Raw genomic sequence first — 16,545 nt, 5'->3', positions numbered from 1 at the left:
ATTGGGATTTGGTCAAGATTTTGATTAGGGACAGCTAGGTCTTGCTTGGCTCTTTGTTAACTACTTTTGACATTTTGTGTAGGTGTACTCATCTTTAATAACTCCTCACTTGCTTTTCCTTAACTGAATGCTGCAGGTCTTGGTATTAAATGACTTTGTATTCTCTTTGCAGATGTTGTAGGGAAAAAGTTGAGCTGGCTGAATTGGGCCCAAAGGCTGGATTCAACATGGGCCGAGGTTGAAGAAGGGTGGGCAGAAAAGGATATTTTAGCTTGCTAAGAAGAGGCCCAAAATCTATGTGCACATTTTTGTATGATTGTTCTAGGTTCTTAATCCATTATTTATTTTGGGCTTAAGTTCTCTTGTACTAAACGAAATTTGAAAATACTCTTGATCAATCTTAAATGTCCAATTCTCCTTTGATCGTCTTAACGATCATCTTAAAAAAAAAATTTGTCTAGCCATTCGGCGTCCCTTTTAGAAGAGCTTAAAAGATGTCCAAAAGTTGGGGTGTTACATTCTACCCACCTTAATAAAAATTTCGTCCTGAAATTTGGTTACGTCCTTTAAATCGTTTTATATTTCTCCTTGATTCTCCAAAGAATTGAAGATGGCTAGCTGCTTCTCCACGTGACGCTTTGAATACTAGACCACAAATCTTCTCTCCGGTTCCCGAGCCTGTACTCCGATCGGAGTGTGGGCTGATCTCACCAGAATACTAGGACTTAAATAAAGAAGACAGAAGAAATCCTTTTGGGGAAATGACGAATGAATTTCGAAATCTCCTTCATTTGGGGGACGAAAATTTTGAATTTTTCATATAAAAATTGTGTTGATTTCTGCCTCCTTTATTCACCTATTTATATTAAGTTGGCCTTTTGAGCCAGAGCAGAGATCTATGGAAGGTTTTGGATAATAGGGCTAAATCCCAATTTAGCTTTACTAATTAAATTGAACCCACAATTTAATATAAGCTTATAATTGGAATATTACTGAGCACTACGAAGTAATATTGAACTCTCCCCTCATCCAAATCCGAAGAATTAGCACGTAATCCGGGTTTCCGTTTAACTTTCATTTCCCGCGCTTAAGATAAAAATGTCCATTAATTAATTAATGTCTGCTTTATGGACTTAATTAATTAACTTCTTATTAATTCCAAGAATGGACTTAGCATGAAACGCTTATTTATTATTCATAGAGTAATCAAACTCCAACTAGCTAAGTTCCGAATAATAAAACCTTATTTCACTCCTCTTGGGGACATTAACAAACGAGACTCATCACGCACTATTCAATATAATAGCAATCCTAGCTCATGAGTTTCGTAGTGCACCTCTTCTTCGATCGGTAGAAGTTAAGAAACCTCTTAATTAATCCATAAAAAGACGAGGCATCTTTTCGTACAAAATCCAAAGTTATAAGAATTTCGTACTAACTAAGTTCAATACTCGTACTATGTACACTATTAATGCGCTTATCGAAAACAGATTTATTAGTTATATTAAGTTCCTTTTGAGCCAAGACAGAGATCTATGGAAGGTTTTGGATATGGGCTCATCCAATTTACTTTTTACTAATTAAATTGAACCCACAATTTAATATAAGTTATAATTGGAATATTACGAGCAGCCACTACAGAAGTAATATTGAACTCTCCCCATCCAAATCCGAAATTACACGTAATCCGGGTTTCCGTTTAACTTTCATTTCCCGCGCTTAAGATAAAAATGTCCATTAATTAATTAATGTCTGCTATGGACTTAATTAATTAACTTCTTATTAATTCCAAGAATGGACTTAGCATGAAACGCTTATTTATTATTCATAGAGTAATCAAACTCCAACTAGCTAGGTTCCGAATAATAAAACCTTATTTCGCGCTCCTCTTGGGGACATTAACAAACGAGACTCAGCTCACGCACGATTCAATATAATAGCAATCCTAGCACCGCTAGATATTGATCACCACTACCCAATATATCAGGATCATTGGGTTACGAAAAACCCGCACCATTTGATAAGTTAAAGTAATGCATAATCAATACCGTATGCTCAATGCTAACCTACATTGATTAAGAAACAAATATTTATCAAGACCTCGCCTTTCAGTAGATAGCATAAGGACAAGTCTTGCTGTTAGATCCGTTCAGTGCTATACCACACTAATGTCATCTTATTTCAGTAAGGCTTAGAAATATGCGGACTGACATTGCAACCTTTCTCGATGGATAGTCAAATTCCAACTAGGTTGTGAAATTCATCTTTTTCTTTGTTTAGAACTGACCGTGTTACCTTAAAGTGGACGACGCCCACAACCGGTCTACTAAAACAAAGACTTAGACTTTGTTAAGTTAACTTATACATTTAAACATGCATTAACATCCATTAAATGTAAAACATAACAACATTATGACAAAAATAATATGTTTTATTCATTGGAAAATAAAATAAAAGTTTTACAGTATTCAATCACTCGAAACGTGATTTTTAGTATACAAACTCTAACATTTAATTAGTTTACTATTGTTTTAAAAATAATACTCTCTCCGTCCCTCTATAGCTGAGTCGTATTTCTTTTTGGGTTGTCCCACTGTAGCTGAGTCATTTCTTTTTTTGACAAAAAGTACTTTACTCTCTCTTCATCTCTCTACCTTTTTCCTTTCTACTTTATTCACCTTATACTTAACTCTTAACTCATTTAAAACAAATTTTCTTAAATCTCGTACCGAAAAGAAATGTCTCTACTACAGAGAGACGGAGGGAGTAGTACTATACAACTCTTTCCACTAGCAATACCTTTTAAAATCGTTATCATTAATTAAACTACTTTAAAATTTTAAACCGTTTCGACACATATTACGCTAATAACTCCGTCACATAAAAATATGAATAATGGGTATGGCACGAGAACTATAATAAAATTGGTAAAGTAAGAGAGAGAAGAAGAATGGTATGGTAAAGTAAGAGGGAGGAGGTGAATTGTACTGTTAAAGTAGTGTTAGTGGATAATGGGACATATATTATTAAATTGATATAACTATCCAAAAATAGAATGCACATATTTTTGTGGACCGACGAAAATGGAAAGTGCACATATTTTTATGGGATGGAAAAAGTATATTTTTATTAAAACATGTACTATCACCCATTATTAGGCCTATTTTTAAGAGTATTACAAAATATAATATGGATAAAAATATTGTAGTACATGCAAGTAACTATATTATCCTGTAACAGAACTATCATTATTGCTACATTAATTGACATTTACTTTAAAATAATCAAATTTATGTTTTATTTACAAAAAATAGATGTAAAGATTAAAAAAAAATAGTCACTCAAACAATTTTACTCTTAATTTTCACGAACTCGTAATTTAGAGCTAGTCTAAATGACTATTTTGATATTTCAATTAAATGTATTTTTTTCATGTTTTATCTAATAAGAAGTATAAGTCAAATTTAGTTTTACTATTTCCAAATATTTCCATATTTGTTTTATTAAAATGTTACTTACTCAATACTTAGATGCATTAGATAACTCAAGAACATTAAATAGGGTAGTTAAAAAAATAGTAACTAACCAAATAACTAAATGAAGATAATTTTCAGATATTAACCAGGTCAATTTTTAATCGATTTAGTTCATGACATAGATGTCATTTTTAAATCATTTTAGTTCGTATGAGTTCATACTTTTCATATGAATTAAAACAATCTTAAAATGAATTAATCCGTATCTAAAAATGATCTCTATATTTTTAATTGAGTGAACTACATAAATGGTACCTGATCTTTCACTTTCGCACATAAATAGTACCTGATCTTTATTTTATAGTCCCTCCGTCTGCCATTAGGAGTCCTATTTATGGACGGCGCGAGTTTTAAGAAATGTTAAGAAAAGTGGTTGAAAAAAGTTAGTGGAATAATGGTCCCACTTATATATATTAGTTTTAAATGAAATTTGAGTGGAATGAGTTAGTGGAAGGTGGGACCCTATTGCCATTTATGGTAAAAGTGAACCGGGACTCTTATTCGCGGACGGACTAAAATGGAAAAACGGGACTTCTATTCGCGGACGGAGGAGTATCGTTTTTGGTACCCTATGACAAAAATAACTCTAGGTACCAAACATGTAATATTTATATTATGCCGGATATTTTAGGAAATTTCAATTAAATAGGTACCAAACATGTTCCTCTTATTTCTTTTTTTTCTTCTTTAGTTTTTTCTTCTTTCTTTTTTCTTCATTTTCTTCTTTCTTTTTAGTATTTTATCTTCCTTTCTTATTTCTTTTTTCTCCTTAATTTATGTTTCCTCTTTTTTTCTTTTCTCTTCTTTTTCTTCTTTATTTTTAGTGTTTTATACATACATCTAATTGCACCATAATATAAATCAAGAATAAAACACCTAATTAAAATAATTATATAAAGTAATTAAATCAATTGAAAATTTTTTATTAAATTATTTTATACTCATTCTAGGGTTGAAACACCTAACTAAAAATATTCAACTTTTTATTTCATATGAATATAATTCACAATTTTAAATTTTTATCAACACTATATTGATTAGTTATTAATTTAATATAAAATAATAAAACAAATAATTATAATTATAATTATTATTATATGATTCATAATTTAAGTAATCATACTATAATTATTTATTAATTTATAATAGTAATATTATTATTATAATAATTAAATATAATTATGATTATAATTATAATTAAGTATATTTGAATGATATTAAAAAATAAATTAATTATTAATTTATAACATCAAAATAATAATATTAATATTGATTAATAATAATAGTATAAAGAGTGAGGAGAATGAGAGAAGATATTATAATATCACTATTGGTACTAATTTTGTGTATGCCTAAATTATCCTCTATGACAAAAAAGAAAAAAAGTATTTGTTTAGAGGACATTTTTGGGTGAAAGTACTATGATTAACGGGTTATGCAAAGCCGGTGGTACTCTTGAGGCGCTTGAATTGCTTCATCGATTGGAATGTTTATGCTTACACCATAGTTATTGATGCTTTGTGCAAAGACAGTAAGGTGGACGAAGCTCTTCGACTTTTCTCCTCCTCGGGTGATAAGGGGATTTCACCGGATGTTGTGACATATAATACTGTAATTGAGGGGTTATGCAATCATAGAAGAGATAATGAGGCTCGTTGAGGAAGATGATATCGAATAAGGTCTTCCCCGATGTGGTCATTTGTACTATTTTTATAGATGCTCTATGCCGAGAGGGAAGGATGGAAGAGGCTGAGCATATGTTGGTAACTAGTATGAAGCAAATTGATGTCCAACCTAACATTTCAACATACACTGCATTGATGAATGGATATTGTTTGCTAGGAAAAATGGCAAAAGCTAGAAACATTTTCCAACTACAGTGAAATCGGGCATCAAGCATAATGTTAGAAGCTACACTAGTTTGATGAACGGGTACTGCAAACTGGGACAAGTTAATGAAGTTTATCGCCTATTTACCTTGCTTCGCAGGAAAGGGTTAGAGTGCAATGTGGATTCTTATAACATAATGCTAGAGGCCTTATTTTGTGAAGGCCGGTGTGAAGAGGGCTTGAAGTTGCTGGAAGAGATGGAAGCTCTACAAGTGTATCCAACTGTATTGACTTACGCTATCTTGTTATGTGGCTTGTGCAGTGCTCATTGTATAGAACGTGCGATGGTAAATTCAGACGGGCAAAGGATGTGTTTGACGAGCTTCCTTCCAAAAATTTGCATGTTGTAACATGTACAATTCTTGTTGGTGCAATTTGTGAAGAAGGGAGGATAGAAGAGGCTAAGGATTTGATGATGCAAATGGTGAACAATGGTTGTTTGCCCAATGGTTGTTTGCCCAAATCGAACAAGATGGACGATGCGATTCTTGTATTGAAAGAGATGATTGCTAGAGGAGGATGCACACTTGGCGCCACCACTATTTCGATGTTGAGTGAACCTCTGCGAAGGGAAGGTAATGAAAGTGTTCTATTTGATATGGTTATGAAACTTTTGCCAAAGAAGGTGCAGGCTAATCTAGTATAGATATAGAAGAAGCTAGAGAGAGATATGCATAAATTGGTATAAATCCATAGTGGTCGATTCTAAAACCGATTGGTGATACGAGGAGTGATTCATTAGACTTATATAGGGATTTTAGTTCTCTTTGATGTGGATATTGGTATAGTTATTCTTGAATCTCCAAGTTAAACCTTGAAGGGATTGGACTTGTTTTTCTAGATAGGTTGGACTTGTTTTTCTATATTGGTTGGACCAAACATCTATGAAATTGGCCTTAGTTTAAAGTTCAGATATATTGTTGGTTCAGTCATTTTTTTTCAGTTTTAGTGGATATACTGTTGGTTCAATTAAAGTTGGGTGACTATCGGCGACACTCTGCTATACCATGATAGATATACATAGGTTTCTATTCTAAAACCAACTGGTTGTAAGAGGAATAACCAATTAAACTTAAATAGGGATTTCAATTTTCTCTTATATTGGAATATTATTATAGATATTATAGATATACTATATAGGATTGTGATCAATTGAGATTATTTAGGCTAATTGAGAAATGAGATGCAATATCAGCCACTCATTTTTATTAAATGAGTGGTCTAGATTTTGCCACACAAGTAAATATTTTTAGATTAATTTAATATGAAAGGGTATAATGGTCATTTCGTGTTTTAATTTAGGGTTCTTCAGCTTTTAATTGCGATTTTGGTGAGAATTCGATTTCGTGAGATCTCTGATTCAATTGATTGCAACGATTTCTGATTCAATTGACTCAAAAATTAGAATGCAGACGATTTCAATTATTTGAACGATATCTGATTCGACGATTCCTCAGAATATCAATTTTCGAAAAGCAGAAGACAAATCGAAGGATTTTGGTGTTGAATATGGAGTTTTTAGGTCGATTTTATCGACTTTGATTCTGTTTTTATGTTTTATTTGTTGATGCCCAGTCAAATTTCTTCCTAATCAATTTTTATTTTTTTTTGCTTTTTCATCTTTAGCTTCGATTTCACTTCATAATCAACACCTAAGTGTTATATGATGGATTCTTCATCTTATTCCGAGTCGACGTCGACGATGGTGGAGGTAATTTGGTTTGATTTTCATTAACATGATTTTTTTGTGTTGTGTTGGTGAATTATACTTTATTGACATAAATGCAAATATGTTGACATGATGTATGTTACCTGTCAAATTTTGTGTTATGTTGGTGAATTATACTCTGTAGCTATACTCTTTGTTGATATTTTGTTTCATTAACATGATTTTTTTGTGTTATGTTGGTGAATTATACTATGTTGACATAAATGCACTATTGATATTTAAATTGATGTTTTGTTGACATAAATGCAAATCTGTTGGCATGATGTATGTTATCTGTTAAATATTATATGTAGCTATACTCTTTGTTGACATTTTGTTGATATACAAAATAGTTTTATGCAAAATGAACCCTCCCCTGTCTGAACAGCCCCTGCTGTGGTGTTTGTTGGTGGAGGAAGGGGTTATGGATAGTGTTGAGAGTCCATGATAGGATGCATGATGTATGTTACCTGTTAAATATTCTATGTAGCTATACCCTTTGTTGACATTTTGTTGATATACAAAATAGTTGTATGCAAAATGCAACCTCCCCTGTCTGAACAGCCTCTGCTCTGGTGTTTGTTGGTGGATGAAGGTGTTATGGATAGGGTTGAGAGTCCATGATATGATGTCTGAGATGTTGGTGCTGGTGTGGGTCAATTAAGTTATGTTAGTTGACATTATCTGTTTCAATTTGTTTACATATTTTCCCATTATGTTGTAGAATTTGTTATTCTAATTTATGATTGCTTGCTTATGCAATTTGCATAATTTGAGAGATGAATCTGATTGGATTGCAGTTACCATGATAATCCATTTGCAACTTCTAAGGCTCTGCATATAGCTAATAAGATCAACTCTTTATCAACATTCCATGTATTGGAAGCCTTTTTTCCACCATCAGGTACATTGTGAATCTCCTACATCAGTTCTTGATCTTATAATTCATGAATTCTTGTGTGTGGTTCTTTTTTTTCAAGCGCGGTTGTGTAGTATAAAGCTCGAATTACTTAGTTGAAGATTGCAATGCTGCATAACATGCTAACTGCACTTGAGATTGATTGATTGATTGGAAATTAAAACAGGAACTATTTTATGGGATGGTGACATTTAACAAGTCTAAAGCAGTTGTGAGGGAGCGTATAGTGGACTTCGCAGCAAAGGCCCTTGGATCGTTGTCGTATTGTTCTGCAGTCAAATCCGACTTCAACGACATGAATTATATGTATAACATTGTTGTTGACATAAATAATATAGGTCGTTGACATGAAAATATTCGTTGTTGACATTAATTATTTGTAAAATGTTATTATTGACATAATAGTTGACATAAATAACGGTTGTTGTTGACATCGTGGTTGCCATAAATAACGTTTGTTGTTGATATCGTAGTTGACATAAATAATGTTCGTTGTTGACATCGTAGTTGACATAATGTCTCTGTAGTTGACATCGCGAAAATGACAATTATACCCCCTAGTTGACATAATGTTTGAGTAGTTGACATTGCGCGAAAATTGTGAATGAGTGGCTGAAAATGCATCTCAATTCTCAATTAAACTAAAAAATCTCAACCTAACAAGACTCGTTGATATTTGATTTTGCTCTCTATTGACATCTAATGTATGATTTTTTTTTTAATTTTAAGATTTGTTTTCTGAGTTGTACACACTTTATACAAGATGTTGACATTTGGTTATAAGTTGTTGACATTTCAATACAAGTTGGAGTCAGACTTGCCTTCGTGCTACTCGCTGATGAGGGCGTCCAGGCTGCCCCAATCCTGCCTGGAGGGGTAATTACAATTACAATTCATATTTTTAAGGTTAATTACAATTAAAAATCATATCAACTATATATACTAGCCACGTCAACAATTAATATAATTATGTCAACTATGGTGCATATCGTGTCAACGTTACATACAAGTCATGTCAACTACGGTACATATCGTGTCAACTACACGTACAAACCATGTCAACTATGTTACACACTATGTCAACTACACGTACAAGCCATGTCAACTATACATAGAAACCATGTCAACAACAATTATAAGTCATGTCATCTACACGTACAAGCCATGTCAACAACAATCAGAGTTGTTTTTTAGTTGTTAACATATACTAAAAGTTATTGACATTTTCTTATTAGTTGTTGATATTTGATTTTGCTCTCTAATGACATCTATCTTATAATTTTCTTTATTAATTATAATATTTGTTTTCTGAGTTGTTGACACTTTATACAAGCTGTTGACATTTGGTTATAAATTGTTGACATTTGGTTATAGGTTGTTGACATTTCAATACAATTTGTTGAACTGATTAACATTTGATATAACTGCTAAGTTCAAAATTCAGAATCCACAATAATAGTTTTAAAACCCATCCAACTATATAATTTAATATTACTTACACATAGAGATGTAGTCATATAATTTAAGATTACTTATACATATAATTTAATTATGCTCAATTATAATTCATGTTTTTAAGGTTAGTTACAATTAAAAATCATGTCAACTATATATACTAGTCATATCAACAACTAATATAATTATGTCAACTATGGTGCATATCGTGTCAACGGCACATATAAGTCATGTCAACTATGGTATATATCGTGTCAACTACACGTACAAGCCATGTCAACTATGTTACATACTATGTCAACTACACATAGAACCATGTTAACAACAATTATGAGTCATGTCAACAACAATTATAAGCCATGTCAACTACACATAAAACCATGTCAACTATACATTGAAACCATGTAAACAACAATTATAAGTCATGTCAACAACACATACAAATCATGTCAACAACAATTATAACCAAATGTCAACTATACTTTCAAGCCATGTCAACAACAATTCAGTCATTTTATAAAAATAATATAAAAAAAGTGATTGAAGACTCGCCTCTCGCCTCTATAAGGATAAAAAAAATTCCTCAAATAGAATTGGTCTATTTTTTAGAGACATCCCAAAATGACAAATGGTCTATTTTTAAGAGACGAAGGGACTATATATTAATGTGATCATGTTTCAGTTCTAATTTATTTTTGAAAAATTTATCAAATTTGAAAACACATTATACAAATTAGATTGACATGACACGAGAAGTTGATATTGACCTGAGCATATACGATTAAAACTTGATATTGTAGCGTTAAAGCTTGTTATAACAAAATTTAAATAATTATTTAATTTTTAAAAATTATTATATTAATATTACTCCCTCTGTCCCACAAGAATATGCACTATTTCCTTTTTAGTTCGTCCCACAAGAATATGCACTTTCTAATTTTGGAAAGGCTTTTCTCTCTAATGAGGTGAACACATTCTCCACTAACAATATTTTAATTACTTGGTCTCTCTACATTTTTCTTGCTTTACCAATTTAACATTAAAACTCGTGCCAACCCCAAATTGCATATTCTTTGGGGACGGATGGAGTATTATATAGATTTAAATTGTGATATCATATTTTATACTGATATCAAATTTTAATTGTATAATATCATGTTCTATTCGTTATGAACTTATCGTTTCATGTCATGCTAATTTGTATAATGTATTTTCAAATTTGTTAAATTTTAGTAGAAAATAATTAGAACTGAAATATTACATTAATTTATATATTATTCAACAAATAAGCTCTAATTATAATTTTAAAATAATAAAATACTCCCATTACTTTATAATAACACTGTTAGTTAAAATAATTTTAAATGATAGGAGTAAATTGTAATTCCTCCCCGTTCCTTGTTAATTGAGATATTTTTTCGGGACATAGAAATTAAGAATAGTATATTAAGTGTATGGTGAATAAAGTAAGATAGATGGAACTGAAATAAAGTAAGAGAGCTGAAAGGTGAATAAAGTGAGAGAGAAGATTATTTTTTGCCAAAAATAGAAATAATTCAGTTATATTGGAATTTTTCGAAATAGAAAAATAACTTTATTAACATAAAACGGTGGGAGCAATTACTAAAATTGATATTCAACAAACTTTATTACTATTATATAAGTAAATTTCTCATTCAACAAAGTACTACTCCCTCCGTCCCAAGATAAGTTACCACAAACTTTTCGGCACGGGATTTAAGGAAATGAGGTTTTGTTAGTAAAGCGGAAAGTGAATAAAGTAAAAGAGTTAATAAAGTAGAGAGAAAAAGCTAAGAGCACGGAAGTGGGCCCGGATCCACTTTTACTCCTTGTCCTTAGTTAAGAGCACAACACTCACATTCGTGCTCTTAGCTAAAGACAAGCTCAAGGGTCTCACCATTCTATTATTCAATTTAAATACTCCAATTATTAAAAACATTTCTACATAATAAAAATACATTAAAAATAAAAATTACATAATTAAAATCCTAAAAAATTAAAAATTACATAATTAAAATACTAAAAATAAAAATACATAATTAAAATCCTATAAAATAAAAATTACACACGTGGAAGACCCCGGATTGCCTCTTGAGACCCCGGATCATTTGCTCATGTGTTGCAAGTTGCTCCGGAGTCATCTTAGACGTATCGTTCAAATAGAGTTGACCCAAGAGGGTCCACAACGTGTTGTTCGGGGGTGGAAGAGGCACAAAGGGAGCCAAAGCGGGGGCGGTGATAAACTCATGTTTTAGTCGGTTTAATTGGTATGTTGAGGTGCTTAATGTTGAGTTTTGATGCTTGAATTGTCTATTTCCAGCCAATTAACCTATCTTTTGGAGTTTCATGTGTTTGTTGAGTGTTCTAGGATAAGTAGATAAAGAAGAGGCAAAAATCCAGCCGATTGTGCATAGGAGGCAGCAGGGCCTTTAAAGGCTACACCCGGCCGGGTGAGTTTTACTCTTATAAACTCTACCCGGCCGGGTAGGACTTGAGAGGAGCCGAAAAACGACACCCGGCAGGGTGAATTTACAGCACAAATATTCCACCCGGCCGGGTATCCTAAAGACAGCGTGTCGAGTTCAGAAAGGGGTCTGAAATGGTCACCCGGCCGGGTGAATTTACAGTTCATAAATTCTACCCAGCCGGGTACGTCTGTTTGACGCGTCTGAAAGCTGAAAACGCGATTTTTGAAGTGGAAAAACGAGAAGAAAAGGATAGGGTTGGATGGGACGAGAATCATTCTACACTTACCGCCTCCAACACTCACACACACCTCCAAGAACACTTCTAGAGAGAGAATTGAAGATTGAAGACTCCAAATCGGAAGATTGAAGACTTCATTCCATAGATTCGTTCCACATGAGTTCTTAGTATCTATCTTTCATGTTTTTGTTCGGATTCTTTGTGTTAAACTTAGTTTTCTCCATGAACATGAGTAGCTAAACACCTTTTTGTAGAATTCTTGGTGAAGATGCATTAATTTCATAGTTTTTATCCAATTAATTTTGTTCTTGCCTTGCTCTTGTAGTTATTTGATTATTCTTGGGTTTATTCCTTTCAATTGTCTGATCACCACTTGATTGTGTAGGAATAATTAAATTTATCGGGAGATGAAATAATTAATCTGGAAATAGGAATAATTCACACCTTAATGCAATAAAACTCGGGAGAGTTGAGGTTTTGAGTGAGGTCTTTGACCTAATCGAGCTTTTGGGAGTTAGGGGTTTTAGGATTAGAAGGGGACTTCAATCCTAGCACTTAATCTACAGGTTTCTCACCTCGGGAGGGGGTTTAATTTATAATTGTGGTCGACTTAGTAATTCTAGAGACACCAAAAGGTAAGGCAATTTGATTGGATAAGAGCTTGGAATTGTGCATCGGATCTTTGAGTTCTACAATTTTCTCCATATTATCTTTTCATTCCGTGTTTATTTGCTTTTACTTGTTTATTTGCTTACTATATGCTTTTATTAGTGTTAGAAAAAAACCAAACTTTTCCCGATTCTCTAGATAGTAGTCAACATTTGTTCGTGGTAGTTAAGTTGATACAAATTTGTTTCTGTGGGATACGATACTCTTGCTTGCTAATTGCTACACTAGCCCCGTACACTTGCGGGTATCATTTGTGTTAAAATAAGTTGAGTCAAGTTTTTGGCGCCGTTGCCGGGGACAATTTTGTGTCAATATAGCTTAATATCGTGATAACAATAGAGATTACTAATCTGGATTTTATTTGCTTTATTTTTATTTTTATTTTTTTAGTTCTCTAATCTTTGTGTTTCCTTTGGCAGGTTGTATGCACACGCGTTCTAAAGGTCCACCTTTAGAGCCAATCGATCTTGAGATCGAAACATCCAACAGGAAGAGGAACGCACAGAGGAGGTTAAACCAAAGGATTCGGGTATCTTCATCCGGTCATAGGCGTCTACCTTCTCCTATCCAGAGAACTCCGTCACTTAGTCATCTCCACTTCCATCTCTCATACAGTACGAGCCGCGGTCTCCAATCCTAATGGCGGACGAGGAAAACAACAATTTTGAAAACAACAATGAGGACAACGAGGAGAATAACAACAATGAGGATCCAGGATCCTGTTATTCGTCAACTCCGTGAGCAGATGGCGAACATGCAGAGGCAGTTGGATGAGCAGAACGCGAGACCACCAGTTCAGCCTGTGCAGAATCTGTATGCATATAGACGGGTTGCTAATTCACCAATCAATAAATGTTAAGCTGCATAATAGAGATCAGCTCAAATAACATAACCAAATTAGATACCTCCTTCTTGGCCCAACATGATCTTCCTTCTTATCATCCACATTGTTAGTCACAGGCTCCATTTCTGGTACTGGTGGCACTGATTTTGCCTCTTTATGTGACTCTAGATGTTCATCCACTTTATGAGGTTGATTATAAGATAGGATAACTGGACCAACAATATCTAGCGTAGGGCTCGCCTTATCTGGCAGTAGAAAAACTTTATCACCATTTTCTTTGAGGTTTAAGGAGATGAACAGCCTCCGAAGATGCTTGACCAATGACTTTTCTGATAATCCCCTTATATCAACGGCTTGTCCTTCGTCAATCATTCGCAAAAGCTAGACAAAAGCACCATGTATAATAAGGAAACTTCACAGAATACTTATATAAACTTTGTTAAAGAAAATATGATTGTGGATACAAAATGAAGTCAAAAGCAGGCGAGAAAAGAAATCATAAAGCAAAAATTCAATCTAACTGACTTTGGCACGAGTAGAATCATAAGTTCAAGGGTTTTTTCTTTAATTTTCAACTTCCCATTACAAGTTCATATAAGAGATTCCCCACAATCATCTTGTAGCTTAATATTATCCCTTAGACTCGAACCAAAAGGATAAAAACTAATTCTAAAACCTCCACAAAGCAAAACCTCTAAAATCCAACAGTGTCGATATCAAAGAAAGTATCTTGATTAAGTTGCAAGACTCAAGGTGGCAAAGATCATAAGGACGACATCTAATACTTAACACTATTACAATTAAAGAGTACAACTGAAGCTAATGATGATCTTTTACCTCTGTCAATCCCAGTTTCGAGGCAATTCACACTACTCTAAGAATGAAAGAAAACTGTCAAACCATTAAGCATCACAAAATTAAACCTAAAATATTATGAAACCTACTTTGATCTAAATTCCAACACTTGCTCAAAACGAATTCAATGCGATGCTGAAAACATTATTCAAAAACCGAATAATTCAATCAACGAATCATAAAACCTAATTAGCAGCACCGAAATGGTAATTTCCTCGTATCAATTTCCAAAATTCGCTCAGAAATACCTGCTCCAAATCCCCAGCAACGCCAGGAAATTCCTTTAGTATAAACCTAACAACGCTCTCCGGACTTTCCAGCTCGGAATCCGACTCGGAGCCGCTCTCATCCTCCGAATCATACCTCCGCTTTCTCCTATCCCTTCGTTTATGCCTCTCTCTATCTCTCCTGCTGTGTTTTTTCCTCTTCTTACTCTTCTCCTCATCTCTTCGCGATTTCTTACTCCTCCGCTTCTCCTCTCGGTGACGGTCCTTGCCACGACGTCGTTTCCGTGATTTCGACGAAGAATCGAGCTCATCCTCGGAAGACGATGCGGCGGATGAGGATGAAGTATCGGCGGAGGAGGTCGACAGCTCCGGGGAGGAATTACGGTGGCGTGATTTTCTTGAACGGCTTCCCATGGAACTTTTTTGTTGCGAAGATTTGTGTTCTTCCCAAATTCGATTGATAGCAGATTAGCAGAAGCTGCAAAATTTGTCGGGTTCGGGTTAGATCCGAAATGAGCAGGTTTGCCCATGAAAGGATCCGGATTATTCTAGGCTATTTGGGTATTGGGCCGATCCGCAAAGTACTGGGCCGAATTATTAATTGCAGCTTAATATGGTTTGTGATAAGATCATAAGATCATGAACCCTATAATTTTGTTTATAATTTAAATTAATAAATACTACTTCCTCCTCCGTCCCATAAAAATGAGGACACCTTTTTTTCGTCTGTCATATAAAACTATTTCATTTCCATTTATATTGATTTATTTACCACTTATACCACTAGAATCCACCATTAAACACTAATAATAATGTAGGTCTCATTAATACTACTCCCTCCGTCCCGCTTAAGATGACACGTTTTCCTTTTTAGTTTGTCCCAACTAAGATGACACATTTCCTTTTTTGATAACTTTCTCTCTCCAATTAATACACTCAACCACTTTTCTCACTCCTATTAAAATATACATCTTTCTTTATCTCTCTACTTTAATACTTACACTCACCTTCTCTCTCTTCAATTAAACACTTTAACCAATAACTCCTAAAACCCCGTGCCGGCTAAGCAATGTGTCATCTTAGCCGGGACGGAGGGAGTACTATTTTAACTACCTTTCTTCTCATCTAATTATGCATTAATTTCTGTGTCATCCTAAATATGCTTTTTTTTAATGGAGGGAGTATATAATAGAATAGGAAGAGGTGAATATGGGATGGAGGAAATACTCCGTCCCACAATAGAAGTCACATTTTGTGTGAGCACGAGTTATAAGAAATGTAAAAAAATAGTGGGTTGAAAAAATTAGTAGAATATGATGTCCACTTTTTTATACTGATTTTACAATAGAATGTGAGTGAAGTGAGTTAGTGAAATTTGAGACTTACTTCCCATTTATGGTAAAAGTAAAATGTGATTCTTATTATGGGACGAACCGAAATGGCAAAATCTGATTCTTATTGTGGGACGGAGAGAGTTAATAAATATGACAGATTAGGATTAGATGGAAGCATATCAAATTAATTTAGTGAAATGTTAATGACCTATATATTTACTCTGTTCAAAAAAAATTATCTCATTATGTTGCTGGGGATTTGGAGCAGGTATTTCTGAGCGAATTTTGGAAATTGATACGAGGAAATTACCATTTCGGTGCTGCTAATTAGGTTTTATGATTCGTTGATTGAATTATTCGGTTTTTGAATAATGTTTTCAGC

General features: G+C 33.6%; 1 protein-coding gene, 1 long non-coding RNA gene and 1 pseudogene across 2 annotated transcripts; 2 read left to right on the top strand and 1 right to left on the bottom strand.

The window, feature by feature from the left end:
- On the top strand, positions 1 to 398 carry LOC125206065. Its single transcript, XR_007173895.1, has 2 exons — positions 1 to 78; positions 173 to 398. It is a non-coding gene; the product is annotated as an uncharacterized LOC125206065 (long non-coding RNA).
- A 4,441-nt stretch (positions 399 to 4,839) lies between these two features.
- Positions 4,840 to 13,644, top strand: LOC125206724 (annotated as a pseudogene).
- Positions 13,645 to 13,741: 97 nt separating this feature from the next.
- LOC125206723 lies at positions 13,742 to 15,295 on the bottom strand. Its single transcript, XM_048105960.1, has 3 exons — positions 14,851 to 15,295; positions 13,809 to 14,128; positions 13,742 to 13,763 (listed from the first exon to the last, which is right to left on the bottom strand). The coding sequence occupies exons 1-3, from the start codon at positions 15,241 to 15,243 to the stop codon at positions 13,742 to 13,744; spliced, it is 735 nt and encodes a 244-aa protein (XP_047961917.1). The 5' UTR covers positions 15,244 to 15,295.
- Positions 15,296 to 16,545: the final 1,250 nt, after the last annotated feature.

Source organism: Salvia hispanica, chromosome 2 (assembly GCF_023119035.1).
Source record: "Salvia hispanica cultivar TCC Black 2014 chromosome 2, UniMelb_Shisp_WGS_1.0, whole genome shotgun sequence".
Taxonomy (NCBI): domain Eukaryota; kingdom Viridiplantae; phylum Streptophyta; class Magnoliopsida; order Lamiales; family Lamiaceae; genus Salvia; species Salvia hispanica.
Note: the sequence above shows the minus strand (reverse complement) of the source record. Positions and strands in the feature narration are given on the sequence as shown.

What these genes read in the sequence shown, in the direction of transcription:
- LOC125206723 (XM_048105960.1), bottom strand. Translation starts at nt 15,243, where the DNA reads ATGGGAAGCCGTTCAAGAAAATCACGCCACCGTAATTCCTCCCCGGAG. An exon ending in TTGCTGGGGATTTGGAGCAG is followed by an intron (nt 14,129 to 14,850) that starts GTATTTCTGAGC and finishes GCTTTTGTCTAG; the next exon opens with CTTTTGCGAATGATTGACGA. An exon ending in CATGTTGGGCCAAGAAGGAG is followed by an intron (nt 13,764 to 13,808) that starts GTATCTAATTTG and finishes TCTATTATGCAG; the next exon opens with CTTAACATTTATTGATTGGT.